General features: G+C 44.9%; 1 protein-coding gene across 1 annotated transcript; it reads right to left on the bottom strand.

Moving 5' to 3' along the window:
• Nucleotides 1-4,984: 4,984 nt before the first annotated feature.
• KCNA1 (potassium voltage-gated channel subfamily A member 1) lies at nt 4,985-14,408 on the bottom strand. Its single transcript, XM_059472454.1, has 2 exons — nt 14,171-14,408; nt 4,985-13,434 (listed from the first exon to the last, which is right to left on the bottom strand). Exon 2 carries the CDS (start codon nt 12,998-13,000, stop codon nt 11,525-11,527), a length of 1,476 nt encoding a protein of 491 aa, XP_059328437.1. The 5' UTR covers nt 13,001-13,434; nt 14,171-14,408; the 3' UTR covers nt 4,985-11,524.
• Between the last annotated feature and the right edge of the window lie 1,698 nt (nt 14,409-16,106).

The following is a 16,106-nucleotide window of genomic DNA, read 5'->3' on the forward strand; positions in this document are numbered from 1 at the left end:
TTCATATTGGTGCCCAAGTCACAGGAGTAAGACCTGAATAAGTATTACCAAAAGGAGACACAGAAATCAAAAGACCAACACCGCACTCTGCTCCCTGTGTGCCAGTCCCAAATGTTCCAGCCAGGACGTGGGGTTGTGTGGACACACTGATCTGTTCTGGGCTGCTCTCTGTCTTGGGGGCTTTCAGCAGCCTCTGGAAGGTGTCACAAATGGGTGAGATCACAGACACCTGCAGGCCAGGAGAAGCACATCCCAGTCCTGTCAGACAGAATGCAGGCTTTGAACATTCATTAGCAATAGTGGCTCTATACCCTGCTGTGATACCCAGCTTCCATTTGCTACCTTTAATTAATAATTGAAGGTATTGGCTCCCGTTGTTCCCAACTGCTGTTCAGGATCCTCAACAAATAGATTGATACCCTGGATTAACAGAGCACAGCCTGAGCATCCCCAGACCCTTGACTGGTCTAAGGGACTGACACAAAAGCTCCCTTCACATTTCTGAAACTCCTGAGACAGAACAGGGTTTCTCTCTGACACTGAAAAGCTACCAAAGGATGAGAGCAGCACATGAAATATTCACAGGGCAAACAGACACGGAGCCAAAGTAGATCAGAGCAGAACTCCAGGCCTGCCCAGACCCCCGGAAGACTTCACAGTTTGCACTCACATCGAGATCTTATTGCGTTTCTTATCCCAAGTGCTAACAAGGTGCCGTGCTGGAGATCAATTCAACATTATCCCAGCAGGACCAAAGCAGTGGGTTCAAAATCTCCACACCAAACATACAGACTTGCTGGAGACTCAGCAAAAGCTTCACACAAACTGTGTGGTTTTGACAGACTGGCCACAGGACAACAAAAGGCAGTGGTCTGGTTCATGCCACTTTTATGTCTCAAACACTGGAGGATTAATAAAAACATAAAGGAAAAATGTGCAAAATGTTAAGAGCCAAAATGCCAGAAACCAGTGTGGCATGAAGTCCATAGGAAGACATTAACCCATTGTGATTTATTGCACAAATTTGTTCAAGACAAGAACGTTTGTGTCAGAACAGTGTTTTCCTCACAGGCAAAAAGATTTTCCATTTGGTGTTTGGAGCCTTAAAGTTAATCCATCCTTCTGTTGAACTAAACCAATTCCCCAGGGTGACTTTGGGGTCTCAGCTCAGATGGCAACACCCAATTCCAGCTACATCCCTACACTCCAGTGACCAATTGTCACTGTAACCCCAGAAGTGCACAGCCCTCTGAACATCACCCTGTCACTGCACAAACCCTGCAGCACTCACATCTTTCCCTCTTCAGGACTTAAATATTAAATACCACAAGAGCTTAAAGCCTTATTAGCAGTAAATATTCTTCTCTTGCAATTCAAGCCATTTCTTTATCATTTAAATAATCATAAAAGAGTATGTACCCCAAGTAGCAAGATAATTTTTAATTTCTCCTTCTAACTTTCCAAATTCTATCCAAATTTTTTTTTTAAAAATTGCAACTGAAACAACCAAACTTAATAATACTAACTGAAGCTGCAGGGTCAGGGCAGACGGAAGTAAGAATTAGTATTATTATTAATAGAATTAGAATTATTATTATCCATTAGTATTTCAGGAACATTTGCAAGTGATTTATTTGCATTAAAAGCCACAACAACAGCCAAAGTCCAGCAAATCAGGTTTCTTTGGCTAAATAGAAAAGCACCAAAGGAAAGCTACATTGCTGAAAGATGGAATTGGCTTGTTTGGGGCTGAAGATGAATACTGGAACACACTGAAAACAAACCAGAAGACTCAAAGAAGAAGGCAAAGATGCATCTAAACACCTACCATTGCCTGAGTGATTCCACTTGAAGGCAGAACCCTGTTGCCAGTCTCAGCTCCCACCATCAATCCAGAATGTCTCATGACCCAGCTGCCACAAGAAACTAAAAAATCCTTTATTCAGAGTTTAGTGCAGAATTCTGCATGAAGATTTGTGTTCAGAATGGCCAAACAGCAATGAGCTAAACAATCAATACATGAAATACTTTTTTTTTTTTTGTCCCCCAACCTGAAAAGAAATAGTTAAAATCTATTGTGTATTCTCAGTATTCATGACAAATGAGCTGGAGGATCCATCTGGGTATCAGTCTAGGAGATGTGGAACTCTAAATACCACTTCCACTGCACCTGGGTTTCACTCAGCAAAATTCTTATGTGAGCTGAAAACAGGTGAGAGAGGATGGAAAGGGTGACCCATGAAATGCACCCATCCTTGACCTGTCCTCTTCCTAAGGACCAACCAGTGCTTTTTCTGCAACTCTCCCTGTCACAGTGACAACTGCAGGCTCCTCTGCTCCAGAGCCAAATGTGCTATTGCTCCTACCTAGTGAGAGGAGGTCACCAAATATACCATCTACAATTACAGTTTCTTCTGCTAGCTGTAAAAGGTTTCTATTCAAGAGTTGCAATTGTCTCCTCGTTGGAATAAAATGTGAGGTATTTTAGGAAGCTCTTAGAGGAGCTGAGTGGATTGAAGCATTGTTGTGCTAATTAAAGCTTCTTTGATTTTCCAACGCTTAATCTAACACTCTGTGAAGTGAGCATTTTTATAGCAAGGCCAGCCATGGGAGATAATGCAACTCCAAAAGTACCCAGTAGAAGCCTTGAGCACAGAATGTTTCTCATCTGAGAAAGAGCACAATATCGTGGTGTTTCAGCAGCCTTCTGAGGGGAAAAGACACAACCCTGTTTACTCCTGTGGACTCTGGGTTACTTCAAGAGCCTGTATCTGGCTGTTGCAGCCAGAGCAGCTGCTCTTGGGGACAGCCCTGAATCAGATGTCTGACCTGTTCTGGCAGTCACACCATCTGACTTAAACTGCCATCCTGAAGGCACCTGCTCCAGGTGCTGCAGAGGATGGGATGGGATGGGCAACACCCTAACACTAGGGAAGGGTGCACCCATCAGAAAAGTTTGGTTTTGCTTTCAGAGCTAAAAGTTGTTTTATGGCTTGGAGGAATTTTAGGATTCACTGAAGAATAAAGACCTGGTTTCTGTGTGGCAAGAGAGTGCACATTCACACCCGAGATCCACAGGATTCCATAAAGCAATTGTTTTGTAGGCACTAATCAAAACAGTACACAAAAACTGATCAACTTCCAAGATTATTTGCCAGATAAATCAAATTTATGTTGAAATCAACAATATTATACAAAGAAGGTAACAGGAAAATAGCACCTTGTTACTGAATGGACTCAGTTCCTCTCTGTATTGAAAGTCTGCTGAATTATTGCTCCTCTTAGAACACACTTGCCAGAGCTGCTGAAGAAAAAAGGAGCTTATTCCATGGATCCTCATGTCTGTTACCTAAGATATATCTGCAGAGACACATTTTTTCCCCTCAGTGTAGGATGCTTTAGAAAGAACTTATACAGGAGGTGGCTTGGTGTAACCAAAGGAAGGACTCAGCATACAACTTTCTTGTAAATTATGCAGTATAAAATACAAGAGAGGAGGATTTGCGTTTTGGGGTAAAAAATCCCACACATTTACTTTTGAGACTAAGGGATTAACACAGAGATTCAACTAACTCAGTACACAGTGTTGGTTAGACTTTTTGTTGTATGGATTTTGGTGGGGTTTTTTTTTATTATTATGTTTTGGGTTTTTTTTTTTTTTTTTTTTTTTTTTTTTGTTGTTTTTTGGGTTGGTTGGTTGGTTGGTTGGTTGGTTGGTTGGTTGGTTGGTTGGGTTTTTTGGGGTTTTTTTATGGAGTAATTTTAGAGGTCAAAATCATGTCCTAGGACCTGGTCCTGAATGCACAAAGTTTCAACAGGAAATAATAGGAGCTTTGCTAAGAGCAAATGGGAGAAGATTGCTGCAGCAGAGATGATAAACAAACATTTTTTGGTTTGGGTTGGGTTTTTCTAAACACAAAAAAGAGAAATAAAGAAGCAATGAGACTTTAGACACACCTAGAGCCAGCAAAACTCAATGACAGTGATCACCCCCTTGACCATCACAAAGCAGCCAACAGCAGACAAACACCTTGGACCAGACCCATTTAAGATCACTGCAAATCCTTACTAACAACTCAACAAAACAATTTCAGACAGTTTGTAAGTGATATTCAATCAACTGACTAAACACTCAAAGCTATTGATGAATGAGGGTTTAATTGACAAAAGCTTTTCTCGACTAAGAAGTCAGGCAATAAAATCACAGGAGAGGCCACACAAAATGTTCTGCCTCATGTAAGGTCAGGATATTTTCACTTCCTTTCACCAATGTGTGATCAGCACTCTGTGTGCATCCCACTGTTGGAAACTGCCCCTATCTCCTAAAAAACCCATCTCTAGGTGGACTCCCAGCACACAACAGCTTTGGCACAAAATAACGAACATGCATGTCATTGCCTCCTTTGTGAACAATGCAACACTGGGACATGGCATGTGTGGCTCTCCCAGCATGCTCTGCATGAAACACGCCGTGATAAAGCAATTTTCCATGGAAAACAACATCAACTCACTTGAATTTGCTGACATCCAACCCAACCCAAAGCCCATGGTCAGTCACACAATGGTTTGAAACCTGGTTACCAGTCTGCACTCAGATGGTAATGTTAATTAATACCCACAAACCTTTGGAGGGTGCAGTCAGTGCTCATGGCCAGTAGGTTTAACATGATTTTGAGTTTTGGTGGGACTGAGTGATGTCTCAGTAATGAGTGCAGCACAGTTTGGCCCCAGAACTTTATGCAGGGCTAGGTCCAAAGCCTGCACAAACCAAGCCTTTGGATTAATTGCACTGTAAAGCTTGAGTAATCATTTACAAGCCTCTCAAAGCCCACAGCCACACTTCCCACTCACTGCATTGCCATTTCTTATACCACTCAGTAGGAAAACCATCAATACAGCAACCATCAATTTCAGACAGAAATGGCCAATAGTGACAGCAGAGAAACCAGACTCCAGAAAATAACCAGACAGATTAAAACCTGGGTAAGATCCTTAAAAATTATCTTTAATCGATGCCAAGTATGAACAGATGAACAAGTACAGAAGCAGGTAAAATTGCATAGATGAAAACTATGCATTTCAAATAGTTAAGAACTCATAACATCAGATGTTCTAAAAATGGTAAGTCAAACAATTTCACTATTTGGAAGTAAAATGAGTTGTAATGTGACAATGAAGTACATACTTCACCCAAAGTATAAGCAATTGGTGAATGGTGGAAATAAGTACAGCTGTGTCAGCTTAAATGGTTTGTTGCCCTGATGGTGCACTTTCATATGGAGACTATTCAGTTTATATCTTTCACATCGGCAATATTTGATCTTTAAAGTCAGAGGTATGTCTGAGAGGCCATTTACAGTTCTATTGACCGCTGTTAGTTATTCATTTCAAACCGACATACTGCAAAAAACACAATGTTTTACATGTAAAGGAAAGGAAAAAAAATATTTCATCATAGCAGGCTATAGGTAAGGGTTTGCTGAATTTAGTCATAAAAATATCATTTTTACTTTTGTACAAAAGTAAAATATACATTTGATCCCAATTACATTATAGAAATGTCACTGAAACAAAAACATGGATCAAAGACTGATGCACCTAAAGGAACTGAATGCAACGTCTTCATTTTATTATATAAACTAGAAATGGATGATGATTTTTTTAATATATAACTTGTAGTGACATTTGCTAGAGCCTGTGAACAGGTGAAATATACAGAATTACACAGATATTAACAGAAACCTTGAGACAAATTTCAGTTAAGACCTCAGTTTCATTTTATTTCCTTTGAAAATATCAAAGCATGCTATGCCTTGACAGCATAAATTGTTGACCTCACTGGTGGCAAGTTCACCTGTACTGAGTGAAACTGTAGAACACCCTGAAGTTTCTTTTTTTTTCTTTTTTTTTTTTTTTTTTTTGCAGATACAAATACTGACTCCTTTAAGAATACTTGATAAGCATTTCAGGAAAAAGAAATTCCCTACACCTGATTAAGTAAAGCCAGAACAGAAAACAGAAAAAGAAGCTCAGCCTGAATTAAGTCCAACCAAAACTGAAGTGTAGGTCCCTGATTAAAGAATCTCAGAAAAGGAGCCTGTTCCAGACTTGCAGGAGGCAGGTTTGGGACAAACTTGCCCTGCTGTGCAATTGCAAGGACAGCTTTCGAGTTCCGTCCAGCTCTGTGGCTGCCGAGGCTAAATCACACCTTGGAGGTGACTCTGCGTCCCTGTGAGTCTGAAATTACTCTGAGGAACACTGTCATCAGGCTGCTGGAAGCCTACAGGATCAGACCATTCCTGGAAAAGCTGCAGTACCTCCCTCTTCTTCAGGTTAGGGGAAAAGATTAATCCAGAATGGCACCCCTCAAGCAATAGTTATCAAGGTAGTATTTGGAAAGGAATACATTCTCTCCATGTATTGCATATGTATGCAGTAGATTTTGTTCTAAAATACAACTTTCCACCTTTTTCTAATACATTTCTGATGTTCCTGACCTAGTGTTGGTTGTGTTTTGTTTAATAAATGTACATATAAGAAACTGCACTGTTCAAGTGTGGACTGTGGAAAAGTGAAACTAGCCCTCAGCTCCTTAAAATCAGCAGGTTTTGAGGTTCCACTTGGGCTGCAGCTCTCTCACAGTAGAAACTAACTTCCTGTACTTCTGCCTAATGAAAACAATTGTCCCTTGGTATTGAAAAAACCCTGTCAATACAAGTTGCCACTGCTACTGCTGTCAGTTTGGGCACCTGCAGCCTATAATGAATGACACACAGCTGATTTGTTAAGAAGCGTCTGATCTCTGAAATCTCTGTGTGGGCAAAACCACTGCTGCAAACAAGAGGACTTTGGCTGAATTTTGTCCTGTCTTCAGTGCTTCATTCTGTCTCACAAGTGCTCGTCCATGTGACTAACAGTACATCAGGCTAGCACCCGTGCCATTCTGTAAAGTGGAAATAAATTTCCTTGGGCCACAATTGTTTTCGGCTTCCTCAAAGGCAGCAGTGGTGTAAACCAGGAACAAAAGGAGGGACTCACCAGAACTGGCACCAGGATCAAGTGTTAGTTTTCCCCTCAGTAAGCCAGGCTGTGAATCTGCAGCACTCGTGTACCAAGAGTTTTGGTGCACATGGGCACCCCCTGCACAATGGGGTCACTTCCAGTACATCTAATGATTACTACAGGCTTATCTGTCTGAATGGGCTTGTGAGGCAGATGAGGTAAACTGCATTAAGCCCCATTGTGTTCAGAATTAAAGCAGCCTTAATTCAATTCAGATTACTTCCTTTTCAAAAAGAATGACTCCAAATCAGATTAAGGTTGCTTTAATACTGCAACAGAATGTCCATGCTGGGCTTTAAAGCAGTTTAACAAATCTACTTTAAATGCACACCTTTCAGTGATTCAGATTAGGTTTCCTGAAGTCCCCGGTGGAGATAAGGCTTAGGACACCCCATGCAGGGAATCTGTATGGGTTTGCTAGTATGCTGTGAACTCACAGCCTGGCTAACTGCACCCCAGCTTCCTCATGAAGGTGACTAAATCCAGTTCATGGCCTGTGCTGGAGCTGCCACACAGAGGGTTTGAGCTCTCAGCAGTCTTGCAGAAAGCCCTGGGTTCTGTGAAGGAACAGAGTCCTTCATTTTCCCTCGCACCCTTGCCCCTCTGCCTCTCCCTAGTGCTCTAGAGCTAAGTATGGTAGAACCAGATGGGGAATTTTGGCAGGGATACCAATCTATGGGATTCCTGCCCACTGACTCTCTGCTCGGTTCCTGCCTCTGCACTGCAGTGCACTGCTGCCTTGCCCTTGCCAGGTAAATTCCCTCACCCCTTTCCCTGAGTGGATGAAGGAAAAGCTGCACAGGACCAGTTAAGAAGCACAGAGAGGCACAGAGCAGTGGGTGGTGGTGAGGGCATGGGGAATGACTCCTGCTGGAAAAGCTTTCTTCCCCTCACCAAACTAAAGACTGCCATATCCACTGGGTTCCCTGTCCAGCATAACGTGGGCATCACTTCCAGGAGGTACCTACCAATGGAATTCTTTCAGAGAAGCACTACACTGGCCATCAGCTCATTTCCAGTCCTCTTCCAGTTACATAAAAAACCCCTTAGAGTCCATGTGTAGCAAAAAGAAACATAAGGGCCAAAAGGAAAAAAAAAATATATAAAAAGAAAAAAAAGAAGTAAAGAAATAAAAAAAGGGATATTTGCTGATAAGAACAGGCAGTTGGTTAAGTGCACCTTCAGGCCCACAAAGACATTTCAGCACTCCCGTGTAAAGGGAGTAAGAACCTTGTTTTTGTTATTTTTTTGTGTCAAACTTGTCAAAAATGAATGCCTATGCTACATGAGATTAATTCCTGTACTCCATATGGGTTGAGATCCTTTGCAGTGAGCTATAAATGGACAAAGCAACATTCAGGCTCCCCAAACCATGAGTTCTTATGATCCGTCCCAGTCTCTTGACAAAGAATCACTGCATGCAGCACTTTTCTCTGTGCATAAGCAGAATGATCATCACTCTGCACATTAAATTAAGGTGTGCACACCCAGCTCTGGCAGAAGGTACCCAAGTGAGGCCTCATCTCCCAGATGCATCCTTCTGATCATTGATCCCATAGCACTGAATTGATTATTGCTGTTTAGTTTAGTCAGATGGTGGTTTTATAAGCTGAGTGCAGCATTCAAGTCCATTTTGATATCAGAAGTCATATCCTATGATTCAAGAGTTTGGGAAGATCAGGACCACTGGACTTTAACAGGGAGAGAGGTGTACAAAGGGCAAGGACGTGAGCAGGGGACAGGAAAGAAGCTTTACAACATCTACCTAGATGATGTAATGCCCTGCTTTATGTGTTACTTTGCACTTCTTGCAGGAATTGGAGCTCCTTCAGTTCTTGATCTTTCTCATCACTAAGATTCACAGAAGTCACACAGTGAGAATTAAAGTCAAGTCTTTCTGAAAACCTGGCAGGTCAAGCTTGTGCGTAACTGCAGAGTTAGGGTTGGTTTTTAAGTGCTTTGATTTTATTTTATATATACATGTGCCTGCATATGTATGTGACACACACAGGAGCAGACATACATATATATATATATTTATATACATATATACATATATCAGAAAGATAGGGGAGGAAAGGATCTGTACACCATGGAAGGAGATGTGTTCAACAGCAGTTGGCCACATGCTAAGTGCAGAATGAAGATCCTCAACTTTGTCATTTGAAAATTTAAGATTAGTGCCTATATGTTTGTTCAGATCTTCCAGGGCCTAGCAGTCAAGGCTGGCATGTTGCAGAACATATCTTCTCCTAGCATTGCTTCCCTCACCAGGAGATGATGGAAATACAGTAAGACCAGAGACCAGGAAGAAGAATATGGCTCAAAGGCTTTGATGGGATCTAAGATCTGAAAGAGGATGGAGCAGACAGGCATGGGAGGGCCTGGCAAAGCCTTTCCCATCTACCTGCTGAGGAACCTAAGGGAAAGAAGAGCACAGTCCTCCAGTCTGGTTGCCTGACTGGGCAATGCCCAGGCTCCCATTTCTCCTGCACCCTGCCCTACAGGGACAAGCTGCCAAAAAGCCACCTCAGGGAAAAGAAGGGCTGATACAGTGATGGCAGTGATGCCTTTATGAACAAACCGGGGAAATCTGAAGCTTTGCATGCACACAACTAGGAGTTATTTGGCAGAAGCTAATGCAGAGCCCTGCAACATCAGCCTAGCTAGGGAAGGAAAGTATTCCACAGGCACCAGTGATCTCTGCCTGCCTCTTCTGCATCCCTCTCACTCACACTTGATCTTTCTATCCCTAAACCTTTCCATGCTGTACTAGTAGACAGCACAGGACACTCCTGACATACAGGACTGACTCCTCGTCCTTTCCCTCGGTGTCTCTGATCCACTCAGTTCCTGGAGGCACTTTCTGCAGTTTTGGGGGTCGTAAGATAAAGGCACTGCACAACTCTCTCAATCAATCTGCTGGGTCTCTTCAGTGAGTTTTGGGGGGATACAAAAAAGTCTCAACTGATGACTGCAAAAGAAACCAGCTGCTGCAATTCGGATGCATGTAATAGATAAGTTTCATTTACATTCTGAGAATGCACCAAAAAGCATGCATCTGCACCTTTCATCTATAGAGGATACTAGGTTTTTAGCTGTTGCTATATATAACTTGACTTGTTAGTTTTCCATATAGCTTTCCCTTTAAGAGATGGGATATGTTCCCTTCTGACAACGCCTGGACAAAAGCCAACACACTTCCCTGAGCAATGCAGGAAACAATCAGGTTTCTCTAAACAGTTAATTCAGGCCCTCAGTCTATCAAGCACTTTTTTTTTGTTTTTATTGTTATCATTATTGTTATTATCATCATCATTATTGTTATTATTATTATCATTGAATTCATGCACTAATTAATTCAAGTTACACTTTAATCAAATAGGCCATAATGCTGAATATTTGAACATGCTTTGATCTCCAAAAGTTATTGTTCCCCTTTGACTAACATACGCACTTAAATACAGTACTTTAAATTACTAGTCAACGATTTAATAAATTAAGGAGTGCACTTCTGGTGAATGCAAATCAAAAAGAAAAAGAAAAAAAATGAAAAAAGAGAAGAGAAAGGACCTATTTTTAGAAGATTCAGCTCAAACGAAAGCTTATCCGATATTGACTGAGGTAACATTTCAAGCATGCGATCATAAAATAAATAGTATCAAATTCAAACATGCTTATATTAAACTCCATTGTGCTATCTTGCAACAGAGGGGCTTAAAGTTTTGTATCCAGTTCCAAACGGGGAGCGGGGGCAAAGTGTGTTCCTATCATCTGCATGTGAGAGGACTTAGCAGCATTGCAGATGTTTTGTCTTCAGTTTTGTTTGTTATTCTCCTTTTAGGATATTTCTTCTACAGAGAGCAAAAGAGGTTTTTTAATAAGGTGCTGTGTGGATCTGTAGGTTGGAAGGATGGAATCTTTCACAGAGGGGGCGGAAGGAAAATTTGCACTCCTTCATAAACACCATGGCAAATGCTTGCCACAAGTTTTGGCTGATCTTTTTGTACTATTATTATCTGATGCACTGTCTTGCAACTGTGTAGTTTTGCAGAATATTTTTACTGGAATCCATGCATATGCTTAATAGCTCTAAAAACTGTCTTGCTTAGTTTAAGATAGCTTTATCAAAAAAAAAAAAAAGTGAAAGAAAAAAAAAGAGGAGATAGGAGAGGAAAAGTTTAGGTCTACATCATAATGGCTTAAAACTAAACTAGTTCAAATGGTTATAATTTGCCAGGTGGAAAATGTTTTTTTTTTTGAAAATAAACAAAATTTTATCTTTCATGGATCCTGGAAGCTTCTTTATTGCAGAGCAAAGATTTGCAATGCAACAATGCATTTACGAGGTAAATAAAGCATTCAAGGACTATCAGTAAAGCATCTACAAAGTGTGACTGTGTCACTAAAGTCTTCAAGCTGTGAGTGGGGATTTTGTTTTGGGTTTTTTTTGTTTGTTTGTTTAAACATCAGTCAGCAGCTTGCTTTTATTAACGCAGTTTTGGTTGGCTACAGTGCAGTTGCCAGTTCTGAGATTAGCCTCTCTAAAATTGTCTATGCTATTATTCATATCCTCTTCGATTTCCATGTACTCAGATTTGCTGATTGTGGAGGAGCTGCGGCGACTGAGATCACTGTCAGATGCTAAATTAGGGGAGCTAACGTGAAGTAACTGAGCCTGTTCTTCCCCTTCTGTTTCTCGGTGGTAGAAGTAGTTGAAGTTGGACACGATGACAGGTACAGGCAGGGCAATTGTCAGCACACCAGCGATGGCACACAAGGAGCCTACGATTTTGCCTCCAATTGTCACAGGGTACATGTCACCATAGCCCACAGTGGTCATGGATACCACCGCCCACCAGAAAGCATCAGGGATACTTGTGAAATGAGACTCAGGTTCTTCAGCCTCAGCAAAATATACCGCACTAGAGAACAAAATCACCCCAATGAAGAGGAAGAAAATTAGTAAACCTAGCTCTCTCATACTTGCTTTGAGGGTCTGTCCCAAAATCTGGAGGCCCTTAGAGTGCCGGGAGAGTTTGAAGATTCGAAAGACTCTTACCAGTCTGATGACTCTCAGGATGGCCAAGGAGGTGGCCTGCTCTCCTTTCTGAGTCCCCTCCCGCTCGGCCATCTCAGTGCCCAGGGTGATGAAGTAAGGGATGATGGCCACAATGTCAATGAAGTTCATTATGTTCTTGAAGAAATCAGTCTTGCTAGGGCAAGCAAAGAAGCGCACCACCAGCTCAAAGGAGAACCAGATGATGCACAGGGTCTCCACAACAAAGAAGGGATCTGTGAAGATGTTGGACTTGTAGACCTGGGTGGTGTTGTCAGTGCGGTGCACTGTGTACTCCTTGTCCTCCTTCAGCTCAGGTAATGTCTCTAGGCAGAAGATCACTATGGAGATGAGGATGACCATGACAGAGACTATGGCAATAACCCTTGCCGGCCCAGAGCTCTCTGGGTACTCAAAGAGGAGCCACACTTGGCGCTGGTACTCCCCCTCCGGCAAGGGTCTCTCCTCATCTTTAATGAATCCCTCATCTTCTCGGAACTTCTCCATGGCCTCCTCGCCCAGCTCATAAAATTTTATCTCCTCAGAGAACATGTCCAGGGGGACATTGACGGGCCGGCGGAGTCGCCCCCCAGACTGGTAGTAGTAGAGGATGGCGTCAAAGCTGGGCCGGTTGCGGTCAAAGAAGTACTCGTTGCGCAAGGGGTCAAAGTAGCGCATGCGCTTCTTGGGGTTGCCCAGCAGCGTGTTGGGGAACTGGGCTAAAGTCTTCAGCTGTGTCTCGAAGCGCAGTCCCGCAATGTTTATCACCACGCGCTCACAGCACTCGTGGTCGTCGTGGGCAGCGGGCTGGTAGCTATCCTGGGGGTGGCCAGGTAGCGCAGAAGTCTCATCCATGTTCTCTCCAGCCATCACGGTCATGGTGGCACAGAGGAAAAGGACCAAGGGGTAGGGGAGAAAGTGAGGGAAAGGGAGGAGGAGGAGGATGGAGAAGCACAGATAGACCCAGGGCAGTTCAAGGTGTGGGGGGGTTGAGGGGGTTGAGCTGGGGAGCTTGAGGAAGGGGTGGAAGTGGAGCCTAAAGGATGGAAATACCCAAAAGGGGAAAAGAGAGGCGGGATGAAGGGAGAGGCATCAGGGATGATGGGAGGGTGAAGAAAGAGGGAAGAAGTACCTTTAGGGGGGACAGAGGGCAGGTAAGGTGAGGGGTCCTGTCCCCCACACCGGGAGGCTGAAGGTCTATGGAGTGCACCCCCAGGCTGGAGTTCCCCTCCCCAGCCGTCTCCTTTAGCCTTTAACTCGATCCGTCCACTTTTCTTGCCGGATTCACCATCGCCGCAGCTGCTGCCACGAAGCTACCACACACACACACACGCACACGCACATACACATAAAATAAATAAATAAATAAATCACGGGCGGGCTGGGAGGAGAGTCCTTGCAATGCCAACTCAGCAAATTTCCATCACCTGCCTCTTCCTTCCCCCCTCCCACCACCACCACCACTGCCCTGGTCCTCTCCTCTTTTGTGCTGGGGAAGGAGAGAGGGATGGAAACACTCTGTTTTGAAGGCATAAAGCTCACTTGCAGGATGGAGGCTGCCAGGGAAGAGAGAAACAGAATAAACCAGCCCCCAAGCCCCTCCACATACACACACACACTCAGGCGCAATGGATTGGCTTTCACATCAGCAGGAACATCCCGTTCTGCCCACTAGAGCAGTACATGCGGAGTTCTACGCGTTCCTACACATCCCTGGACATGCACCAGGGCCTCCAAGGCAGGAAGGTGCCCCGAACTCATCGGGAGGGCTTCCCTGGAAACTTCAGCGGGGTCAGCTGCTGCAAAGGAGGCTCTCGAGCACCGCGCTCCCTGCTGTGGAGACTTAACTGAGCACTGACAACTTCATCACACCGACTGGAGGGGGGGGAGCGGATTAGGGCGGGGGGAGGCAAGGCATCTCCTCTCCTGCTTTGCAGCAGCTAAATGTAACTGGGAGAGAGAGAGACAAGGGGAGGGAGGTCGACATCCCAGACCCAAACCGTCCAAAATCGAGGGTAACGTCGGCACGGAGAAGGGGCTTTTCCTTACCTGCTCCGGGTGAGACGCGCCGCTCAGGAGTAGGAGCCAGTGCCGGAATGCGTCAAGTCGCCTTGCAGCAGCATCCAAAAAAAACCAAACCAAAACAAAAACCGCAGCGGCAAACTTAACCCTCCTCCTCCTCTTGCGCCCCTCTTTATAACGCAGCGATCGCTTTACAGGGCTACCTGCGAGACACTGAAATATTCATACACTGTCTTAGGCTGCACAAGGGCTAGTGGGTTTAATTAGTTTCTGCTGAGAACCGCAGTGGGGGGTGGGGGTGTGCGTGGAAAAGAGCGCAAAGTACCTTTTCCAAAAGGCTTGAGTTAGTCAATAAAATCAAGGAGTCCTAGATAGCTGCTGCCTCTCCAGCTCTCTTGCCTTAGGACAGCTGGAAAAGGAGCCGGGCGCTGGGCAGCGGCGGCGGAGGAGATGTCAGAGCGCCGCAGCCCTGCAGCCGCATCCCCGGAGTCGGTCTTGGCTCGTCCCGGCAGCAGCAGCGGCGGAGGCAGGAGGAGGCCGGAGCTGGACGCGTGTGGCAGGAGCGAGAGTGCAGCTGAATGCATAAGAGCGAGGAGCAAACTCGAGCCATTTCTTGACGCTGCAGTATCAGCAGAAACCTGAGAGCTGTTTGGTGCAGCTCGGGGATCGGGAGGGCGGGGGAGCCGGGGGCCGGGGCCGGCGGAGGAGGGATGGATGCGCGCTGCCCCCAGGCCGGCCGCCCCCGCACGCTGCGCGCCGCGCCCCCGACGCAATGCGGGCGGCCCCGGGATGGGGCTGCGGGAGCCCGGGCAGCCGGCAGGGGAGGCACGGGCGGCCCGGACAGGTGTGCCGAGCAGCCGCTGCCCGACGCGCCGAGGGACGGCGGGACAGCGCTCGGTGCCCCCGCAGCAGCTGCGGCGGAGCGGGGCCGCACATCCCGCACGGAGCCCCGCTGCGGCCCCGGAGGGCGGCGGCTGCCCCGCAGTGCCCGGAGCCCCCCGGCCCCGGCCCGCCTCGGTACCGAACGGGGCTGCGCCAGCGGAGCCTCCTGGTGGAGGCTAAATCCCGAGCGGAATGGGTGGAATTGGGAGGGTTAATCGTCAGGCAGGGCCAGTGCCCTTTCATGCTGCTTTATCCCACCGAACTCGTTTAATTGATGAATCACATAACTTCGAGATGAAAAAGACCCATTATGTCATCAGTTGGCCAGCACAGGATTGTTCCCCACAGTATATGATCACTTACATTATATAAAAGCCTGCTGCTCACTTTGTCAGGGCGGGAGCGGTGATCAAATACAACCCGTGCCTGTGTAATTTGAAGCACTCCAGAGCTAAGTAACAAGTCCGTGTTTAACAGACCTGGTCTCATTAGCTTTCCACCGCATAATACATTATCTTCACTTAAGATCACCACCTTGGCAGTCCAAAAATACTTAACCACCTGACCTCCCTGGTGGTTTCTGTCTCTTCTTCCCTTCTCCTTATTTATGCCCATGTTTTGTTGTTTGGGGTGAGGTTTTTTGATGATGTTGTGGTTTATTTTTAATTTTTTTTACTAGAGCAAAAACCATTCTTAAAATCCTCTACCCTTGGCAGTGCTGCAATCACAACTAATTGGCATGCTGCATTTACCAGCCCTATGGAAACATAAGTGCAAAGAAACAAACAGATTTCCTGTCTAGCCTGTACAAGAGTGGGTTTTGCTGTTGTTTGGTTTGTTTTGGCTTTTTTTCCAGTATCACATATGCTGAAAGTTTTGTGAGAAACTTCTGGTGAAGTTGTGAGCAAGAGAAACGTCTGTTTCTGCCACTCCCGGGTAAAACAATCAAAACACTAAATAAAAAGAGTGAGTCTTCCTCCAGTGAAAAATAAAGCACAATTCTGTCTGAAGTTCAGCAGCTCAGCATCAGCACCCAGCTCTGGACCCTGCATCCCTGGACCCTATAAAAACTAAACTCCCC

This window comes from Ammospiza nelsoni, chromosome 5 (genome assembly GCF_027579445.1).
Source record: "Ammospiza nelsoni isolate bAmmNel1 chromosome 5, bAmmNel1.pri, whole genome shotgun sequence".
NCBI lineage: Eukaryota > Metazoa > Chordata > Aves > Passeriformes > Passerellidae > Ammospiza > Ammospiza nelsoni.